The sequence below is a fragment of the Bemisia tabaci genome, chromosome 1, assembly GCF_918797505.1.
Source record: "Bemisia tabaci chromosome 1, PGI_BMITA_v3".
NCBI classification, from domain to species: Eukaryota; Metazoa; Arthropoda; class Insecta; order Hemiptera; family Aleyrodidae; genus Bemisia; species Bemisia tabaci.
Window position 1 is genome coordinate 78716 of NC_092793.1, and position 18699 is coordinate 97414.

Below are 18699 nucleotides of genomic sequence, written 5' to 3' on the forward strand. Positions count from 1 at the left end.
TCAAAAGAAGGAAGTACACTTAAAGTTTGGTTGTATCTACTTCATCTCTTTCCAAAGTAGCAGTGATCGCGATAAATTGCGATTTAATCGGAGAATGTATCGCGATTTTATCGACGTCGATTTATTGCAATATTATCGGATAAAAAATCGCGATAAATTGCGATTTCATCGCATTAAATTGCAATAAAACTTCGATTTCATCGAACGAGATTTTGTAGAGATTAAATTGAAATTTCTCATCAACGCCCAATAACGCATGAATGACGCTAATGAAAGATGTTCTTTAGCGGAGGTATAAGAACGACTCGATACGAGGTTGGGCGTGGGGTTTGGATGGTGGGAGGTACGTCCACACTGAGAAAAAATTCTCGGCGTTTTTACCAAGGTCCGTTGGTAACTTTACCATCTCACTTTTTTTTTACCAATTATTGGTAATGTTACCAAGGGAGAGTGGTAAGCTCACCTAAAAACCGGTATTTTTACTGGTTTTTTCAGGTAGAAATATGTACCACTTCTATTGGTAATCAATTTCCGGTAACTTTACCATTTAATCTCGGTAATTCTACCACAGTCGATAAAAAATGTTGGCGTTTTTACCAAGGTCCATCGGTAACTTTGCCATCTAACTATTATTGGTAATTTTACCAAGACAAAATTATGAGATTACCAATAGAACCTTATTTTACCAACCGTATTTCAAGGTATGAAATAAAATACAGGGGAGGGAAAATAAAAAAAAATCCAATGAAAACTCGGTGTCAGTCAACGCGATGACAAAAGTTGTAAGGTTGCGAAGCGCCGATCCATGTATAAGAGGCTTCAATTTGCACCCGTGAATCATATAGTGGCCATAGCCTAGTGGAAAAGTGCTGGCCCTCCAACGTGGCGACTGGCGTTCGAATCCCCGCGGAGGCTCCGGGGATTTTACGCTCGTCTTCGTCAAAGGACCTGACGGCTGAACTTAACGGCAATCGGCTAATAGCGTAAACCCCTTTTTTTGGCAATTTTATCGGTGATAAAATCGCTAGGATCATCAGCATATGAGCGATCATCCTCGCGATAAAATCGCAATTTTTTCGGGCCGATAACATCGCAATAAAATCGCGAAAAGATCGAGGATAATCGCTCAGATGTTGATGATCCTAGCGATTTTTCCGTTGAAAAACGCTACTTGGGTTGTAGGACATCTGAAAGTTGTCTGATTTTAAAATATCTAGAACCACTATAGCTTCAACAAGAATGAACTGCTGTACGTATCAGTTACTCAATGTATCCTGGCAATCAGTGATTGAATCAGGTTATCCGACAAAATTGGATGGCGGGTCCCTGAGTTTTAAATTGTATCGACTGGTGGACTGTGTTTCATTCAGTGGCTCAGACCGGTAAGGAGTGAAGTGGTCAATTTTGAAGTTTTTCTTGGCCCTCCGTCCAGAAGGAAGAGTCTAACTCTCACTTTGAATTCATTCTGTTATCCGAGGGTGGATGATTTATTGTAATGTATCTTAATGTCTGTCTCTATTGACGGTCATTAATTGTACATGGGTCAATTGGATGATCTGTCTCTCGCTTTGTATTTTTGCAGATCGACACTTCTAGGAACTTGCAATCGATGTACATTGCTGCTTTGTTGCAAAGTGGATTTTCCTGACCCAATGGATTACAGATTCGAGCAAGTTGGTGAGTGTTTTTTCTTCATTTTCTAAACTTTAATTGAGCATGTTTGCATGGCCCAAATATCCCGTGTCTCCATTGGGAAGCTTCGTTTCCATGGGGACACTTGCTTCTCTGGAAATTTAGGCCATGGCTGGTTGCTATACGCTACTGAACCTTGAATTTTCAACAGTGACGTGGTGATAAGAATGCCATTTGACGAAATTGAGCCAAAAGGCATCGGTATGGGTTCTTCACATTTTAGTCACAGCTGATTGCTCGCTACCAAACTATGGCTAAATGATAAGAAATTCCATTCAGATTACTTTAAGCACTAATTCCTTTTATTAAGTGAGACATTTATATTTTTTTTCGTTGTCTTGACTTAATAAACTACCTAAAAGCAGTTTTTCCTACATTAATCCAAAGAACAAATAAAGACTTGTCGATCGCATTGATTCTCATGAGTAATCATCATTTTCCTTTTCTCTTATGTCTTGATTCTGGAATCTCTTATGTCAGGATGTTGATCTGTATTATTATTTTTATATTCCTGTTTATTTTTTGGTTTTCTTCATCTCTTTACTAGGATGTATTCTAAGCCTTTGGTATTGTGTTCATTTGTTCTTTGTATTCATGAGTAAAAGAAACAATTTTTATAAGTATCACGTACTTATGCTATTTTTTGTACAGGCCACCTAGAAACCTACTTGTTACACATTTAGAATGGTACCCCATCATTTGGGTTATCTACCCCATTTTATACCCATCTATATGGTATTTAATAAATACCCTTTTTTATACCTATTTTATATGGTATTTTCTACCATAAAAAAGGACACTTTATAGGATATTTTAAGATGGTATTTTATACCTACTTTCAGCTACTTAATACCCTATTTGATAGGTATTTGAATAGATATTTTTTACATATCTTGAAGGGTATTATAAATCATATTTTGGCTACTAGGGCAGTGATTTTAAGGTCTGTAGCACTAATTCATCTTTGTACAAAATCCTCAATTTAATATTATTAAACTAAAAAGAAATCCCCAAAGTTTAGACAACTTTGAAGGCAGCATTAATTCCACCACATATCTCAAGAATTGCCAAGTTTCATCTTCTGAGTAATCTTTTATTTCATATTTTCAAGTGTCGCTTATGCTGCGTCGGTTGCGTAACCGACACAATTTGGCAGTGCCGCCATGTTTGCCAGGATCTCTAGCAGTCCCGCGGGAGGAGCTGATACCTGTAATTCAATGGGTTGTTTGCCAATCACTTTGACTCTGTACTGAATCAAAATAGTTCTTGCCATAGCTGGATCTAGGAAGTTTAATATCTTAAATGAAGTTATGAAAATTCTGTAAAATTGGTGCACTTTTATTTCTAAGGTGTAGGTAGCACATTTTAGCTACCTATCCCTGTTATCGTGAAATCACTCAACAACTGTTACTTTCCTTTTATCGTGCAGTATTCCTATCATTTCAAATAGACGTCCTGTTGCTTCAAAAAGATTTCTGGCCGATTTAACAAAAATTTCTATCGCAGAAAAATCAACAAGGATATTTTTAACAGTTAAGTTTCTCGGTCGTACGTTCCAAAATATCACTTTCGCAGAAGGCGGTCACATGAGCATCGCTCAAATAAATTTCAAGTTCATGAGCAAAGATCTTCATTATTCAGGAACACAGTAAACTTAATAAAATAAAAAAAGATTGATTACCAACAACTGCAACAACTTTTCATGCTAGCGCATTCAAGTCTCCTAGCATAAGGGTGGGGCATTAGGGGAGCACTATTTATCGCTTATACCTAAGTATGTATAAGGAGTGAAATAAGTTGTCAGAATTTTTTTTCAGCTGGTGTTCTTTGCAACGGATAACAACATATATACCTATTCAAATTTTATGGAGGGGGCGAATAAACTTTTAAGACCATGAGAGCTCCAATGTAGCTGCAACGTGGCGATACAAATCATTTACTTGATTAGCCGTAAGAAATTCACGGACTTTTTTTGACCCTATTGGAAATACTTTAATGCTTTTAGAATTGTCATTCGCGAGGTTTAATCAATAGTACCTACTCACCAAATAAACCAGCTGCAATATAGATATAAACGATTGTCTCTTCGCTACGAGGGTTGAAGTACACGAACAAACATCCAAAGATACAAGCCAATGTTCCAACGAAATAATTGAACTGCACAACATAAAATTATATAAATTAAAAGTTACAAAAATGTATTAAATTTGCAGAGACATTGTTTCACAAGAAGTTTTCAGTTTGAATTCCTTTTTATTCTATAAAATTCTTGTAACTGAGTGCTCAGGTTTTTTTTTGCAACAGTTATTGCGTTGTTTATTTACCAAGTATTTACAATTTTTTACCCGTTTTGACTGAAGCTCTTATAATTTGGGGAGCACAACTGAGTTTTTGAAGTTAGTTACCTGGTAAAAAATCCACTTCGATGTTGAAAGTCCGCAACCACATATCTCGCTTCCGGTGTTTTAAAATCTCTACTCCTATTTTATTTTTTTAATGAAGAACAAATCAACCATTCCATCAACTTTTCGCTGATAAAATCGAGGCAGATTTTTAAGAATTCCCGCGGAGTAGTTTTCCACTAAAAAGTAAAGCATGACAGGAAGCCTGCATAACATCGCAAACCGAGTTACGTAACTGCCAACTTTTACTGTCGATTTGTAATCGGCGGATTGTAATTTCGTATGTTCATACCCATCAACTGGGCCCGTATTTTGTTGGTGTATGGTCGGCTGCCATCCGAGTAAGCGGTCCTCTGAGTAAACAAAACTTACCGTAAAGTCAGCGGGCTCAGCGAACCTCGTCCCAAGGGTGGATTGATTTGGGCGTAACTTTACGCGCGATGATACGATTGCCTAGCAAAACTTGGGATTCTGGACAGTACCATGCTTAAAAGGGATGTAGCTATAAGATTGATCGGTTGCTACACTCCTTCTCTTATCCTTGCTTTCATCAGGCCTTGTGGAACTACTCCTTCATTGATGACGTAATAAAGTCTCAAATCTCGGCTTTAAGGGGCCACTATCTTCACCATGTAAACTATACCTACTGATACTCTAAGGGTCTTCTAGATGCATTTCCAAAAACTGATTTTTGTTTGATTCCTTAGACTTTATTCTACTTTAAGACGAGACGATTGTAAAAAATTCTGAATATTGAGATTTTCTTGAATTGTACACAAAAAATAAGCAAATTATAGGCCTTCGAACTAATTTCAGTTTTTTAAAGAAAAAAACGAACAACCCTTGCGTCTGCTGTATGAGAAAAGGTACGGAAATGAACAAAAAAAAGTTTGTAGAAAGTCATCCATTAGATCCTGAGAAAGGTGTACCTTAAGGTCAAAAACATGGTTTTGAGAAAAACATATTTATACTTTTGAGCATGCGCATACCTCCATAAGGATTGCATCACTGCGTCTGTAACAAAAATTCGCATAGGTAACTTATTCAATAATGATCTCATTTTCAAATCTACCTATAATTATAAGTATGGAGAAGTCGCTTTGAAAAAAAACGAGAGGAAATTTTTCGGGAAAAATAACTGCAGATTCCCTTTAAAGCAAGAGCCTCAGTCGGATGCCTCTTGGAAAAAAGAGCATGATAACAAATTACAAATTATCTTAGAAAGGCACTAACCGAATTATCTGTGAACACACTCTTCTGGTGCCTCATCAAGAGGGAGGCGCCTAAGGAAGCTATGTACGATACTAACGGCACACTTGCTAATGTTCCTGAGTCTGACACATGAGCCTCGTTCACATATAGTGGAATGTATACCATGCTAATGGTTAAGAATAGCCTGCTTGCGGTGTAAAGCGTGGCCACTTTGTATAGTTCCGACTGACAGCAGTACTGAGACTCAGTTCGCGGAAAGGTTTGATTATTACTAGATGGATTTGATATGGAAGCACTCGAGCCTTTTTCATGCACAAAACAATGAAACAATAATGTGCCGATCACTCCAGTAAACGTAACCACGAAGCTCAAACTCTGAAACAGACAATGTTACCACAAATAAAGATTAGATTTTCCATCCAAGATTTATCTTCGACATGCAAGACCGTAGTCGCTCTTTACAGAACTCTTTTTCTTAGGAGGCTTCATATGGTTTACCTCGGTACCTACATACATATTTTGATTGAGGAAGGTGGGATGTTTTTGAGGAAATCTTTGATAGATATACGAGTAAAATCATAAAAAGTTATACATAAAAGTTAAACGAATCTTTAGTAAACTGCCTTTCTTCGCAAGGCAGCATCACCCACTCAGCATTAAACCTTAATACAATCTTAGTATAATATTGCACATCTTACACATCAACATTGCAGCCATATTATATCCATCTTAGAAAGAATAAGGTAAGATTGCATCAATGTTGATGTGCTACTACCAGGGACTTGCCTGAACATTGCAACAACATTGATAGTAAGGTTGAAGTAACATTACAATGATTTTACATAATATTGAAATGCCCCCGTCAACATTGTTATCAGGCGGTTGACACTTCTTGACATCTCCTTGATTGCCGGTCTATCAAGCTTACATCAATGTTGATATTGTCAGTCTTATCCTGACAATGCTGATTTAACATTCCATCCATATTCGTAACATTACATCAACATATGTCAGCAAATAACAACATTGCTTTAAGATATCATGCTGAGTGGGCAGAAATCACCAGACGCATTTTGACAGCCTAGGCTGCTATCGTAGCATTTTATCAGTTATTTTGGTATAATTACGAGCTCTGTAACTGCTTTTCTGCGAAAGTTATGCGTTAATGGATGCTGGATAGGTACTGTAGGTATTATTTGCAAGAAATAACCCTAGTAGCACATCTTGTAATATAATTCGTGAAAAAAAATTAAAACTAGTAAATTTTATGAGTACGAAAGATGTACGTAAAAGAGCTCGTAAAAAATCAGAGTCTGAGAACTTAACATAAATAATTTGTGATCAAAGACGTAAAAAAAACTGGGGGATTGAACTGAAATCTGCACGTAAAAAATTCGCGATTTTTTACATGTAGAAAATCAGGAAAAAATGTCTGAACGGAAAAGAGGTGTGTGAAAAAACGGCCAAAAATGCCTCAAGGCATTTTCGAACTTTGAACACTTAAGGTGCTACAGTAGCTTCCGAGACGCCCAAAACCGGTCGCCATTTTGCTTAGAAGCGCCGGGTTGGGACGTTGCCATTGTTTAAACTGGAAACCTTTAAAAATTCATATCTCCGCTGCATCTCAACCGATTTCAATGAACTTTTTTTAAAATGGTCCTCTTAAATAGAGCTTTCTAGTGGTGTATAGTTTTCTGGGGTTTACTTGGCTTTAAGCGGCACTTACGCGGTTTTAGCAGTTTTTAGAGACACAAAAATTTTGTTTTTATTTTACCACGATCGTGGAATCGGCGTAATCTAAACAAAAACCAGTCTAAATGAGAGTTCAGGTTCTCACCTTTCTAACGAGCACATTGAAATAGGACGGCACGATTTCCGGGAAATCGTGTGTCCTTTGGTGCAGCGTTCGGCGCCGTCTCGGCATCGTTCATGTGTCAGCGGCCGCGGTTTTCCGGACTGAAGTTTGGGCGAGCGTGCCGTCTCGGGGCCAGCTTTTCAGGGTCGGAGTTAAGCTGGGTAGGCTGAAGCTCTGGTTCTGGGCAGTTGGCTACGTGTACGCATAGAGGCATCACCGAGGTCCAGCGCCCTTAGTGTCGGTAGGGCCCACTAAGTGTAGTTTGAGTGTTTTGCATTGTGGTAAGAAATCTGGGCCGCCAGTCAGTAGTTTGTGGCATCGTTTGTTCTGTTTGAGTAAAAGTGTGTTAGACATATACACCCTGATACGTTCTTGTTCCCCCTTTTCTTCCATCCTCGAGCTACGCTACGCCCCCCAAGCAAGGCGGTTCGTGTGGGGACCATTGACCCATTTTATCCCCGGTCTATTACATGGTGGAAAGGCGCCTCAATTGAACCACGTGATTCATATCGATCCAGGTAAGTCTCTCGGTGTTTCACCGTTAGTATTCCTTTTTAACGAGTCTTTTCGCTCTATTTTTTTTTTTTTTTTTTACTTTCTTTTTTTCTGAATTCATGAAAGTTTGTCTTTTTTTTCTTCTTCTTCTTTCTTTTCCTCAATTCTTACGAGTAAAGGGAAATATCGCGACAATTGTTTTTCCTCTTTCTCTTAATTTTTTTTCTTTTCTTGTGTTTTTTTTAAAAAAAATTTTTTTTTCCTCCCTCTTCTTTATAACTATAATTTCATTTCTATCCTTCAATTTTAAGGTATTTTATACCTAACATCAGCTTTTTCCTATTATTCCGGCTGATTGTATGCTGGTCTACATAATTTTTACTCGCATCAGTGGATTCGCAGGTTTTGAGAGTCACTAGTGAGGAAAAGTATATCGAGAAAATTGTCGTTTTTTGTTTTTTTTTGTTTTTTTGGTTGTTGTTCTCTTCCTATTATTAAAGTGAATTTTTCTTTTCCATAAAACGTTTTGTACCCAGACCCAAAACGAAGTACAATGAACTAAATGAAGTTCAAGATTAACGGTGAAGATATCACGCTATCTGATAAAGAGGCTTTAAGTATTCTGATTCTAACAACTCCTGCGTTATTCAAGAAAAACGGTAAATATTCAGAGGCGCAAATTAAGTCAGCCATTTTAAAAGTTGATAAGGAAGACCTTAAAGAATGTATTCTTTCCAAAAGGGGTTTAGACTCAACAAGTAAAATAGAAATTTTAGAAGAAAGTGAGGCAGACACAGAGAGCCCCGCAATAACTGAAAATAAAAAACGGTTGGTAAATCCGAGCACAGGCAGAACTAAATATATAAACCCCAAACCAGTCGAGTGGGAGAGGGACGAGAAAGGAAGAATTAAAAATATTAGCGGCGGGAACTTTGTAAGCCTCAAGCGTGAAATAGAAAGTAGAGGACACTTGTACAATTTTAATTCCATCGAGGAAGGGAGAAGATACTTAAGAAAATTAGAAAACGAAAAATTCGCAGAGGAAAAATTGTATGAATCTGTAGAATCAGGATACTTAACGCCAAAAAGAGGAAGGCATTCTGAAAAATAACAAAATATAAAGGATAAGGAAGATTATCAGTCTGAGTCATCGGCCTTTACCCCAGCAGGTACGTCCATAAGTGATAAGTGGCAAGAGTTTACAAGGGACCAAGACCTGTGTTACGAGTTGGTCTCTACAAATTCAGAGGATATCAATTTATCCTTACCGGACACTCACAGAAGAGTAGAAAGTTTCGACTGGACTGGTTCAGAACTAAATTTATTCTTTGCAGAACAGGAGCAGCTCCAAGGGGTAAATATGGCCGCCGAGAATTTGGTGGTAGCACTCCAAGGGGTCTTGAACCCTGATGTGGCGAAATCCAAAATTTTCACAGGGGAGGAAAACACTGATGTCCGAAAATTCTTGGAGGAATACGAGGAATATATGGTCAGCAGAAATAAAGGAGATGATGCAAATAAGAAAACTGGCCTAAAGAACTTTTTGGGTGGGATGGCAAAAACATTTTATCAGAATGAAGAGGAAGCTTTTCAGGGTCTGGAAAATTTCGCAGGTTATAAGAAAAAACTGGTGGAAGAATTTGACAGGGGAAACGGTGACATGGAGTCATTCCTGAATAGAATCCAGGGAACTAACGAAAATCCATTCAAATTTGTGGGAGATAAACGTAAATTGGCATTCCGCGCTAAATTTGATCCAAATAGTAAGGACGTAATTAAAGCAGTTATTCGGGGTCTCAAAAAGGAAATCGTGGACAAAATTTATATGGCAAATAACAACACGTACGTCGATTTGAAGGAAAACATTCAACGGGCAATTTTAAGAATCAATGAGGAGAAATTAACTATACTGAGTGAAGCAAGTACCATTAATCTGGTGTCAAATTCTGCGAGGGAAACCCACAATAGTGTAGAAAGCCGGCTTAGTAATTTGGAAAAGAATTTCAAAGCTTGGGAAAATAATTTCAACGCTTGGGGAAGTCGAATGGAGTCTCTAATATGTAATTATAATATGAGTCACCAAGGACAGAATTCCCAGGCACCCCAGAACAATTTCCAGAATTTCGGACAGGACCCAAGACTCTTTAACCCCTATGTCCGTAGATGTTATGAATGCAACGAGCCTATTCATTTACGCAATCGGTGCCCCCGTCTTTTCGGCCAACAAATGTCCCAACAGCCGTTAAAAAACGCGAATATTCCCGACCAAGGGAAATTTTAGGTCGGGAAAACGAGACGGAAGCCTCGATAAAAAAGGCAGTATCAGCAACTTCTTCCCAGCAGGTGAACGGGATTGAAAAGGGCAACACCAATAAAAAGCAAGTTTCCTTTTACACTGATTACACTGGCAAGTCAATTCCCCCAGATTTACGACAGGCCTTGGGTCTGGAGGAGTATCGTGTGGATTGTACGTGGGAACTCGATTTGAAAATTCAGGATATCATCAGTACTATGAAGACGGATCAGTCAATTGGGAACCTGGGCGAGGTTGTTATAATCATGGCAGGGGCAAACAACTGCACAGATAACATTCTCGATCTCTACAAAAACGTGGATTTTGACTTTTTGAATAAACTAGGAGAGTCTCACCTAGTACTCCTGTTAGGAGTACCCAAACAAGAAAAGGCTCAAGCCGAAAAAATTGCGAGGCTAAACGGATGGATACAGGAAGGTGCGAATGGATACAGGAACATAAGGTATCTACCACTATCTGGGTTCACGAAGGAGGACTGGATTCCGAAAAGTAAAGCTCAGCATTGCAGTATGCTAAAAGAGGAAGCACGGGGAAAATTGGTGAACATTTTGAAGGCGAAAATTGATGAATATTTTTCGGCCCGGCTAGGACACATCGAATCGGCGCACTCAAAACCAGACATGGTAGGTATAAATAGTGTCAGGAAATTGCCACCGGGGAATAAATTATCGGTTCCTGGCGAAATAAGAGGGAAAAAGGTAGAAATTATTATTGACACGGGCGCTGACGTATCAGGAGTCTCGGAGGAATTTACGGAGAACATTGATGAGGGAGAAGCCAAATTTTTGAGAAACGCGGATGGCTCCAAATTGAACGTTCTAGGTTCAGCAATGGTGCAAATTGAACTGGATAACGGGAAAAAAATGGAGGAGAACGTTCAAGTCTTCAAACAAATCCCTGGAAAAGTTATTCTAGGGATGCCATCAATTAACAAATTCGGACTGAAGAATATTTTACCGAAAGAAAGATTGGATCAACTCGTGGAGGGGGAAGAAAGTTCAACAGAAAATTGGCAACGGGACTGGAACAAGGAAAAGTTTGAAATTTACAAAGGAAAATTACAAGATGAAGATTATATTTCAGTAATAAACAGAATCGAAACTTGCAATTTGGAAGCCAGCGTAGAGGAAAGTTTCTCCATCTTCCAGTGCAAAAATGACGCGAGTGTTTCAGCCGAATTGAACGAGGTCAGAAATGCGGAATTTTCAAGATCACAATGCATTGACCGTGAAAATGCTGACACGGATACGGAGGATATTGGACGCGCACGGAGCGACGCAGTCTCGAATGGCGAGGAAAAGATAAACAATGGGGCATCCGCGGCACACACGGAGAAGGAGACCATTGACATAAACAAAAATTTACCGCCGGAAAATTTTTTAGAATTACGAGCGCTGCTGGACGAATTCAAGGATTTATTTCTTTTCGATGAGATGAATTTCAGAGCGGGACAAGTAAAAATGGAGCCAATTGAATACTCATTTTTGGATCCGGACCCTATTTATGTAAAGCCATGAAAACTATTGGGGGAGGACAGAGATTTTGTGCGTGAAGAGACTCAAAAAAATGCTTCACTGGGGAGTTATAGAGCACTCCAGATCCCCTTACTCAAGTCCAATTGTGGTGGCACGAAATAAGGAAAAAAAGCGCCTGTGTAATGACTTTTCGATTCTGAATGAAAGGATAAAAATGGAACGATACCAGCTCCCAAGAATTCAAGAATTATTGGATGTTTGTCGCTCAAAAAAGTATTTCGCAAAAATTGATTTTGTCCGGGCTTTTTGGCAGTTAAAACTGGCAGAGGAAAAAAGCAGGGAAGCCACGGCGTTCAGCTGCCCCCATGGCCATTTTTGTTACCCAGTTTTAAGTTTTGGCATTAAAACTCATCCTAGCATTTTTCAAAGATGCACAGACTGTGTTTTGTCGGACCATAAAACAGCCTGCAATTTTATTGATTACATCCTGGTTTTCGAGGAAACATGGCAGGCATTCTTAGCGGCATTACAAGAAGTGTTCTGGAGATTGCGGGAATGGGGCTTCACGTTGGGTCCGAAAAAATCATGTTTTGGTTATCAGCAGGTCTCTCTCTCCGGATTTGAGGCAGGAATCCAGGGGCTCAGGAACGATCCCAAAAGAATCACGGCTATCACCACCTTACCTCCTTCAAATACTGTGAAAAGGTGCAGATCCTTGTTGGGAGCTTTGAATTTTCTCAGACATTTCATTCCGAATTTGGCTGAACTCACAAGACCGTTTATTGACGCCATTAAAGAGAAGCCGTTTCGATCGACGTGGCAGTGTCAAGAAAATTTTGGAAAAGTAAAAGACATACTATGTAAGGACCCCGTGCTGGTCCCATTTGATGGAACAAAGAGGTTATTCGTCTGCACCGACGCATCTACTGTGGGAACTGCAGGCGCACTTTTGCAAAAAGATGAAAGAGGTTTCTTCAGAGTTATTGGATACACGTCAAAATTACTATCACCCAACGAGAAAATGTGGTTCTCCAAGGACATTGAGTTGTTAAGCGTTGCCCGATGTCTCGACGAGTTCCGAGAATTTTGTTTCAATCATGACGTCACAGTAATTTCAGACAACATAGCTTTGAAGTTTTTCTCAAAGGTAAAAAATGCAACTTTAAGATTGCAAAGACTGGCGTTACGAATTGAGGAGTATAACATTAAGGTGGAGTTTATTAAAGAAAAAATGAATACGCTTGCTGATTATTTATCGAGGAATATCGCGAATATGGACGAAAAAGGTGTTTTAAGGAAAGAAGAAGAAGAGGAAAGGCAAGAAGAATTGATGATAAGGAGCATTGTATCTGAGGACGTAAATGCATTTCAGGATCTAAAACTGCGGCAGAGTAAGGACGATTTCTGCAGAGACATGATGGCCGCACTAAAGCAAGATGAGGAAAACGACTTTCCTCAAGAAGAAAAGGACAAATTAAGAAGATTATCAAGGCAATTTGAAATGGTACATGGTATTTTATGCAAAAAAACATTCATCAACAACAAGGCTGGAACTGTGGTGGTTCTACCAGTGTGCTTGATACCCAAGGTGCTACACTCTTACCACTCAGCCGTAGTAGGGGGAGGACATTGCGGTAAGACGAGATTAGCCGCTCGAATACGGGAAAAGTATTACGTTCAAGATGTACAAAGAATTTGCGCGGATTTTGTGAAGACGTGTAAGCAGTGTCAGAAAAACAAGGGAACTTCAGAGAAAAAGGTGACGGCAATGAAATCTATTGAAATCCCTCCCGGTCCTTTGGAGTGTTTAAATTTAGATACGTCTGGTAAGTATTGCAAAAGTATAACGAATAAATACTACATTGTGTCGTTAGTGGACTATTTTTCTCGATATATTGTCTCAGTGCCGGTGAACTCTATTGATGCGAAGTCAATTGCTGATGTGATTTTTGAGTTTATTTGTAAATTTTCGTGCCCTAGAGTGATTCGTTGCGATCAAGCGGCGACGTTTTCAGCTGATCAAAGAACTTACTGACAGATTGGGCGTAGAGATGAAATTTTCTGTCAGTTATATTCATATCACAAATGGATTGGTGGAAAGATCTTTCAGGACTTTGGTAGGTATAATAAATTGTTATCCCGAGAAAAGTAACAGTAAGGACTGGTGTCGCTTGGTAGGTCCTGCTTGTTACGCTTATAATGCAACCCCACACGTAGGTCTCGGAGTTTCACCGATGGAAGCACTTTTTGGAGTGAAACCAAGGCTGATGATCGACGTACCACTGTTTCCAACTCCTTCACAGCCTTTGGAAGTACAGGACCGGTTGAGATGGTTGGAAGAGGTGAGAATCATTTTAAAAAAGAATTTGGAGAAAAGTCAGGTGACTCAAGCAAATAATTTTGCAAAAAGGCATCGGATAATCACTTTTGAGCCGGGGGAGAAGGTCCTCATACGATCCTGCAAAAAAAGTGGGGGTAACGGAGAAAATGAGGAAAAAGTGGGAAAAGGAGGGGGTGGTTGAAGCAAAAATAAACGACGGACTTTACATGGTAAGGTCAAACGGTGTTTCCCAACAGTTCCAGATCGACCGGCTGAAGAAATTCTACGAAGGAGGCAAAGAATAGAGAATCTTGAAGCTAAAAAAAAAAAAAAAAGATTTGGCGTTAAAAGAAATTTTTCAGAAGATTTGAAAATTACTTATAGTTTTATTTCTTCTTATTCTCTGGTCGTAGGAATTTTTGTGTTCCTATGAAACGTTGTAAAATGCATGGATATTAGGATATAAGGTCTAATATATTATATGAGAATAAGGTTAGATGGTTGTAAATATCAGTTCGTTTACCTAATTCGTAAGTGTTTAAGAAAAAAATTTTCGGCTAAAATTCCGTCTGTATGCACAACTAAACTGCGGCAATTCCGCTTACGAAGAGAAAAATAATAAATAAACATACACATATAAAAATATAAAATATAATAAAAAGAGGAAAAAAACAAGCTGGTAGTCTAGGAGGGCCATGTTGGGTGTTTCGACGTGTAAATTGTTTTGTTCTGATGTTTCACTATGAAATTTTTAGCGTTGATGTTATTGACCGGCGTCTGCGGCTCGACATTAGCCGAGGTGAAGATAGAAGAACTGTCAACAGACGTGCTGTTTGAAAAACTTGGAGGAGTGGTGTACACAGCAAATTCGTATTCTGCGGTCATCAGATTCAATTTGAGCTTGCTGCGGGAGCAGGATTTGAAACTTGAAGAAGATTTCAGGGTCTTAACATCATGATTAGAAGGAGAGTCGGCAGCGAATCAGATGCTGTCCTCTTTCGTTGTGAGTTTAAGGAAATTGCACAAAGAACTCTCGGAGTTCGAGGAGCAGACGGATTCGCTTTTCGATTTGCTGCCATCAAAGAGAGCAGGGAAAAGGGGACTCTGCGACGGACTCGGGAAGCCGCTTTCTTGCGTTACGGGAGTGGTGGACCGAGACGAAGCGGACGAATTACAAGCGAATATTCAAGAAATGGAGGCAAAGGAAGGTGATTTGAAGTTAGAAGTATCCGCAAATAAGCTAATGGTGAAGAATATACTGGAACAAGCGGTAAACAACACGGAGGTAACGGGATCAATGGCTAGGAAGTTGTTTGTATCGGACAACTCGATAGCCGAATTGAAAGAATGGTCAGCTGTAGAAACGAAATTAAGAGCTTTGAACTTTTGGGTGCAAAAGATCAAGATGGACAGAGGAGAACTGAGGTTGGGATTGGAAAATGCATTAAATAAAAGGTTGAGCCCTGAATCACTCGCACCCAAAAAACTCAAGACAGTTTTGGAAGCAATTGAGGCCTCAATACCTAAACGATTTGAATTAATCACGGATAAGGAAGGATTAGAGGAGTTTTATGCTGTAGTTCAGGTAATGGTCAAAAAAATGGGGGAGATTCTGGTGGTAACACTGGAAATCCCTCTGAAGAAGGTTGGCCTAGACTTAGAACTGGTTGGGTTGCATGCGATTCCGATCTATTCCCCGGAAATTTTACATTTCGTTCAGGTAAAAGTGGAAGGTTACATAATAATTTCGAGAGACTTTAAGTATTTCACTCTCCTGAGTGAAATAAGGTCCAGGAGTGTAGGAGGAGCCGGGACACCTGGCTGTGCGAGGTTTCGGAACCATTGATGGAAGGCACGGACCAGGATTGTGAGTACGCCCTCTGCTGCCATTTGGGGCTCGAGGCATGTGAAAGAACGATAAGAGCGGAGTCGTCGAATTTTTACCAAAAAATCCTGGGAGACTGGGTATTTTCGGTGAAGAACGAGACGAAAATAAGTATGAATTGTGACGGTGAGTACGATTTCAAGTGGTTGAGGGGAGCGGGCGTACTAAAAGGTTCTGGTGGCTGTGAGTTGGGAGGGGACGGACGCCTTATGTTGGGGGGTTCGAGTGTAACGAGCATGGTTAAGGGTGATTGGTGGACCCCTAGGTCTCCTGAAGGGAGTGAATTAGGTTTGATCTCGGGAAAAGAGAAGGAGGAGATAAGATTGGCGGGAGAGGAAGGAGACTTGTTGCAGAGGGTTCAAGCCTGCGTTAGAAAAGCGAAAGGTGACATACAACTGAGTACGATCCTGGGAGAGTGGAAAAGCGAGAGGGCGAGTAGACCGTGGATTACACCTGCGACTCACATGTGGTCGTTATCAGCGGCTATGATGGTATTCTCTGTAGTGGCTCTAGGGGTGGTCGGCAGGTTGTGCTGCTTTCTGAAGAAAACAGTTGACCTGGACGGCTAATTTTCAGCTACATGTTTTTTTTGTTTTTCTCCTCGCGGTCATCAAGGGGACCTCATGAGGGGTTTAGCTCTACAGTTTTTCCTCTCTCTTCTTTCCTGATTTTTTATTTATTTTTTTTTTTTCTCTCTGTCGGTTTTGTTCGCGTAGTATAATTGTATGTTTTTTTTGGCATTACCTTACTTCAGTTCTCATGTTTTTTTTGTCTTTTAATTATTTTCGTTGTACATTCGTTTAGTCATGTTTTGTTCATACTAGTTGTAAATTCCTTTCAAGTTTTATGATTCTGACAATGAGCATAATTTCTCAACTCTTGAGGGTATCGGAATCTAAGGGAATCAGGTATATTGGAATGACCTTGCAGTCTTTCTCGCTTTCAATGCGGGCTGTTGCGTCACCGTTACCATAGAAATGCAGTTTTTGACCATCTTTCCAGTGTGCATCTGAGTGGTAGCTTGAGTGGATTTTGATTGTCCTTGCTTCGTCGGTATTTTTTCGGTGAACGAGGACTAACTCCTGTTCGGATCGGTGGATCCAATGGTATCAGGGTTGCCCCCCTGAGCACAAAAAGGGTTGCATCAGTGAATGACATGCTTGTACTTTGTTATGAAGATGTGTTCGATGCTTAGGGTAATACCTCCCTGAAAAAAGGTGCATCATTCGATGCTATGGGTAATACCTCCCTGAAAAAGGTGCATCAATGTTCGATGCTTAGGGTAATACCTCCCTGAAAAAGGTGCATCAATGTTCGATGCTTGAGAGGACGGCCAAGGAAATGGAGAGCGAGTAGTTGTCAGGGTTGCCTCTGATGACATCATTAAGGATTGGATTTTCTGAATCCATGAGTTTACATTAGCACAATAAATGCAAACATTAATGAGGTTTTGATTTATTTCAGTTTGATATCAAGAGTTTACTTTAAAGAAAAATGGAAGTCGATTCAAATTTGAAGCTTTAATGGGTGATGCGGAAGCTTACTTGGTGTGAAACTACAGGTATTGGGGTTAATGGCTTGCTATTCCTGATTGCAGTGGATGAGGTACACGTTGAGTTGAGTTTGAATATTCAATGGACGGAGAAAGATTCAAATTCTAGGATGAAAAAACAGAAAGAAGTAGTTCCCTAAATCTTCGCCAGGTAAACTAATTTTTCCCCCAAAATATAGCCTGTATGAAGTTAGTGTGGCAGGAAATGAGGAGGTGTGTTTGCCGGAGGAGCTCTGGCAGGATCGCTGTCGGTGGCGGTTGGGTGTTGCGGAGCACACAGAAGCGCTGTGAGAGCGAATTTAATTCAGTATGAAGAATCTGTGAGTCCTTGTAATGAACGTAAAGGACAATTTAGTCGTTCAAAAATATTATTAGAGCTGCGCATGGAGTAAGTACGGAGATTTGATTATAATATTATTATTGGCAAAAATTGAAAATATTACTAGCTAATGAGTAATCAGTAACGGGAATTTTATACTCAAAGAGCATGAAAAAGAACAGTTCTCGCCAAAATTCAGGATCGGGTGAAACATTCATACTTTTCGAAATTTGAAATTCATAGTGAATACTTCCTCATGAAAATGTCACTATTGTGTCAATCGATGCTCAAGAGGGGAGGTGTGTATGCGGTGCGTTAAACGGTTTTTTTCACTTCCATGAAAAGTCTCAAGTAAATTTGTAACAGATAAAATGATGATAGAAGACCTGAGTTAAGATGTGATCCGCTGGTCCATTACATTGCGAACATCTCGTCATCTTGAGTTTGGAGACGTCAAAATTATTTGACCCGTTAGGTATTACTGGTCAGTTAATAGTGACAGCTAAACTTACCATCCAGGACTTATGGAAGTTAAACTTCACTGGGATGAGTCTGTACCTCGACTGATTTTTAAGAGTTGAAGACATTTTATTCTGATAATTCATCCATTTCGGATCTAGAAGTTAAGATTTGCCATGTTGCTGAATGATGTGTAAATTGAGTTACAAGGGTTTGCAGATGCTTCAGAGCAGGCACGGTATGCATCTATTTACTTTCAATTAATGCATAAAACGAGATTTAATGTCATCTTTTGATCGCAAATTCATCAGTTGCACCTCTTCACTCAATATTCATTCCAAGATTGGAACTATGTGCAACTAGGTATAATTTTATCCAGGTTACTGCCTCAACTCGTAACTGCGGTGTGTTTAGAATTTGTATTAATTGGGCATTTTCATTCTAAAACTGCCTTTAGTTAGATTCATGAACTTCCTTCCGTTGGAAAATGTTGTTGCAAACAGATTTGCTGAAATTTAAACACTGAATTTCAATGTATAGTTATGTCATATTGAATCTGATTGTGAGATCCATTCAGCTGGTTCAATTTCGCGGAATTGTTTCTAGGGGTCAGGTAAAAACCTGAAGATTTCTCTCATATTTATCTGGATAAGTCAGTGACGGTAGAAGAGGCTTTGAAAGAGTGAAAAAAGAATTGTCTATTGTTTACTGTACCTGAT

General features: G+C 39.4%; 1 protein-coding gene and 1 long non-coding RNA gene across 4 annotated transcripts in view; one reads left to right on the forward strand and one right to left on the reverse strand.

Annotated features, from left to right (window-relative positions):
* The window catches only part of LOC109037968 (major facilitator superfamily domain-containing protein 12), a 97304-nt gene that overhangs the window by 5986 nt on the left and 72619 nt on the right, over positions 1 to 18699 (reverse strand). For 2 of the 3 annotated variants that reach the window (XM_019052860.2, XM_019052858.2), the window contains 2 exons: positions 5328 to 5681; positions 3738 to 3849 (listed from right to left, as the gene is read on the reverse strand). In XM_019052860.2, coding sequence (XP_018908405.2) covers positions 3738 to 3849; positions 5328 to 5681 — 466 coding nt within the window. The remainder of the gene's footprint in view (positions 1 to 3737; positions 3850 to 5327; positions 5682 to 18699) is intronic. The other variant, XM_019052861.2, reaches the window with a different exon arrangement.
* LOC109037969 (uncharacterized) lies at positions 7541 to 17647 on the forward strand. The gene is made up of 2 exons (XR_011899391.1): positions 7541 to 7679; positions 14521 to 17647. It is a non-coding gene; the product is annotated as an uncharacterized lncRNA (long non-coding RNA).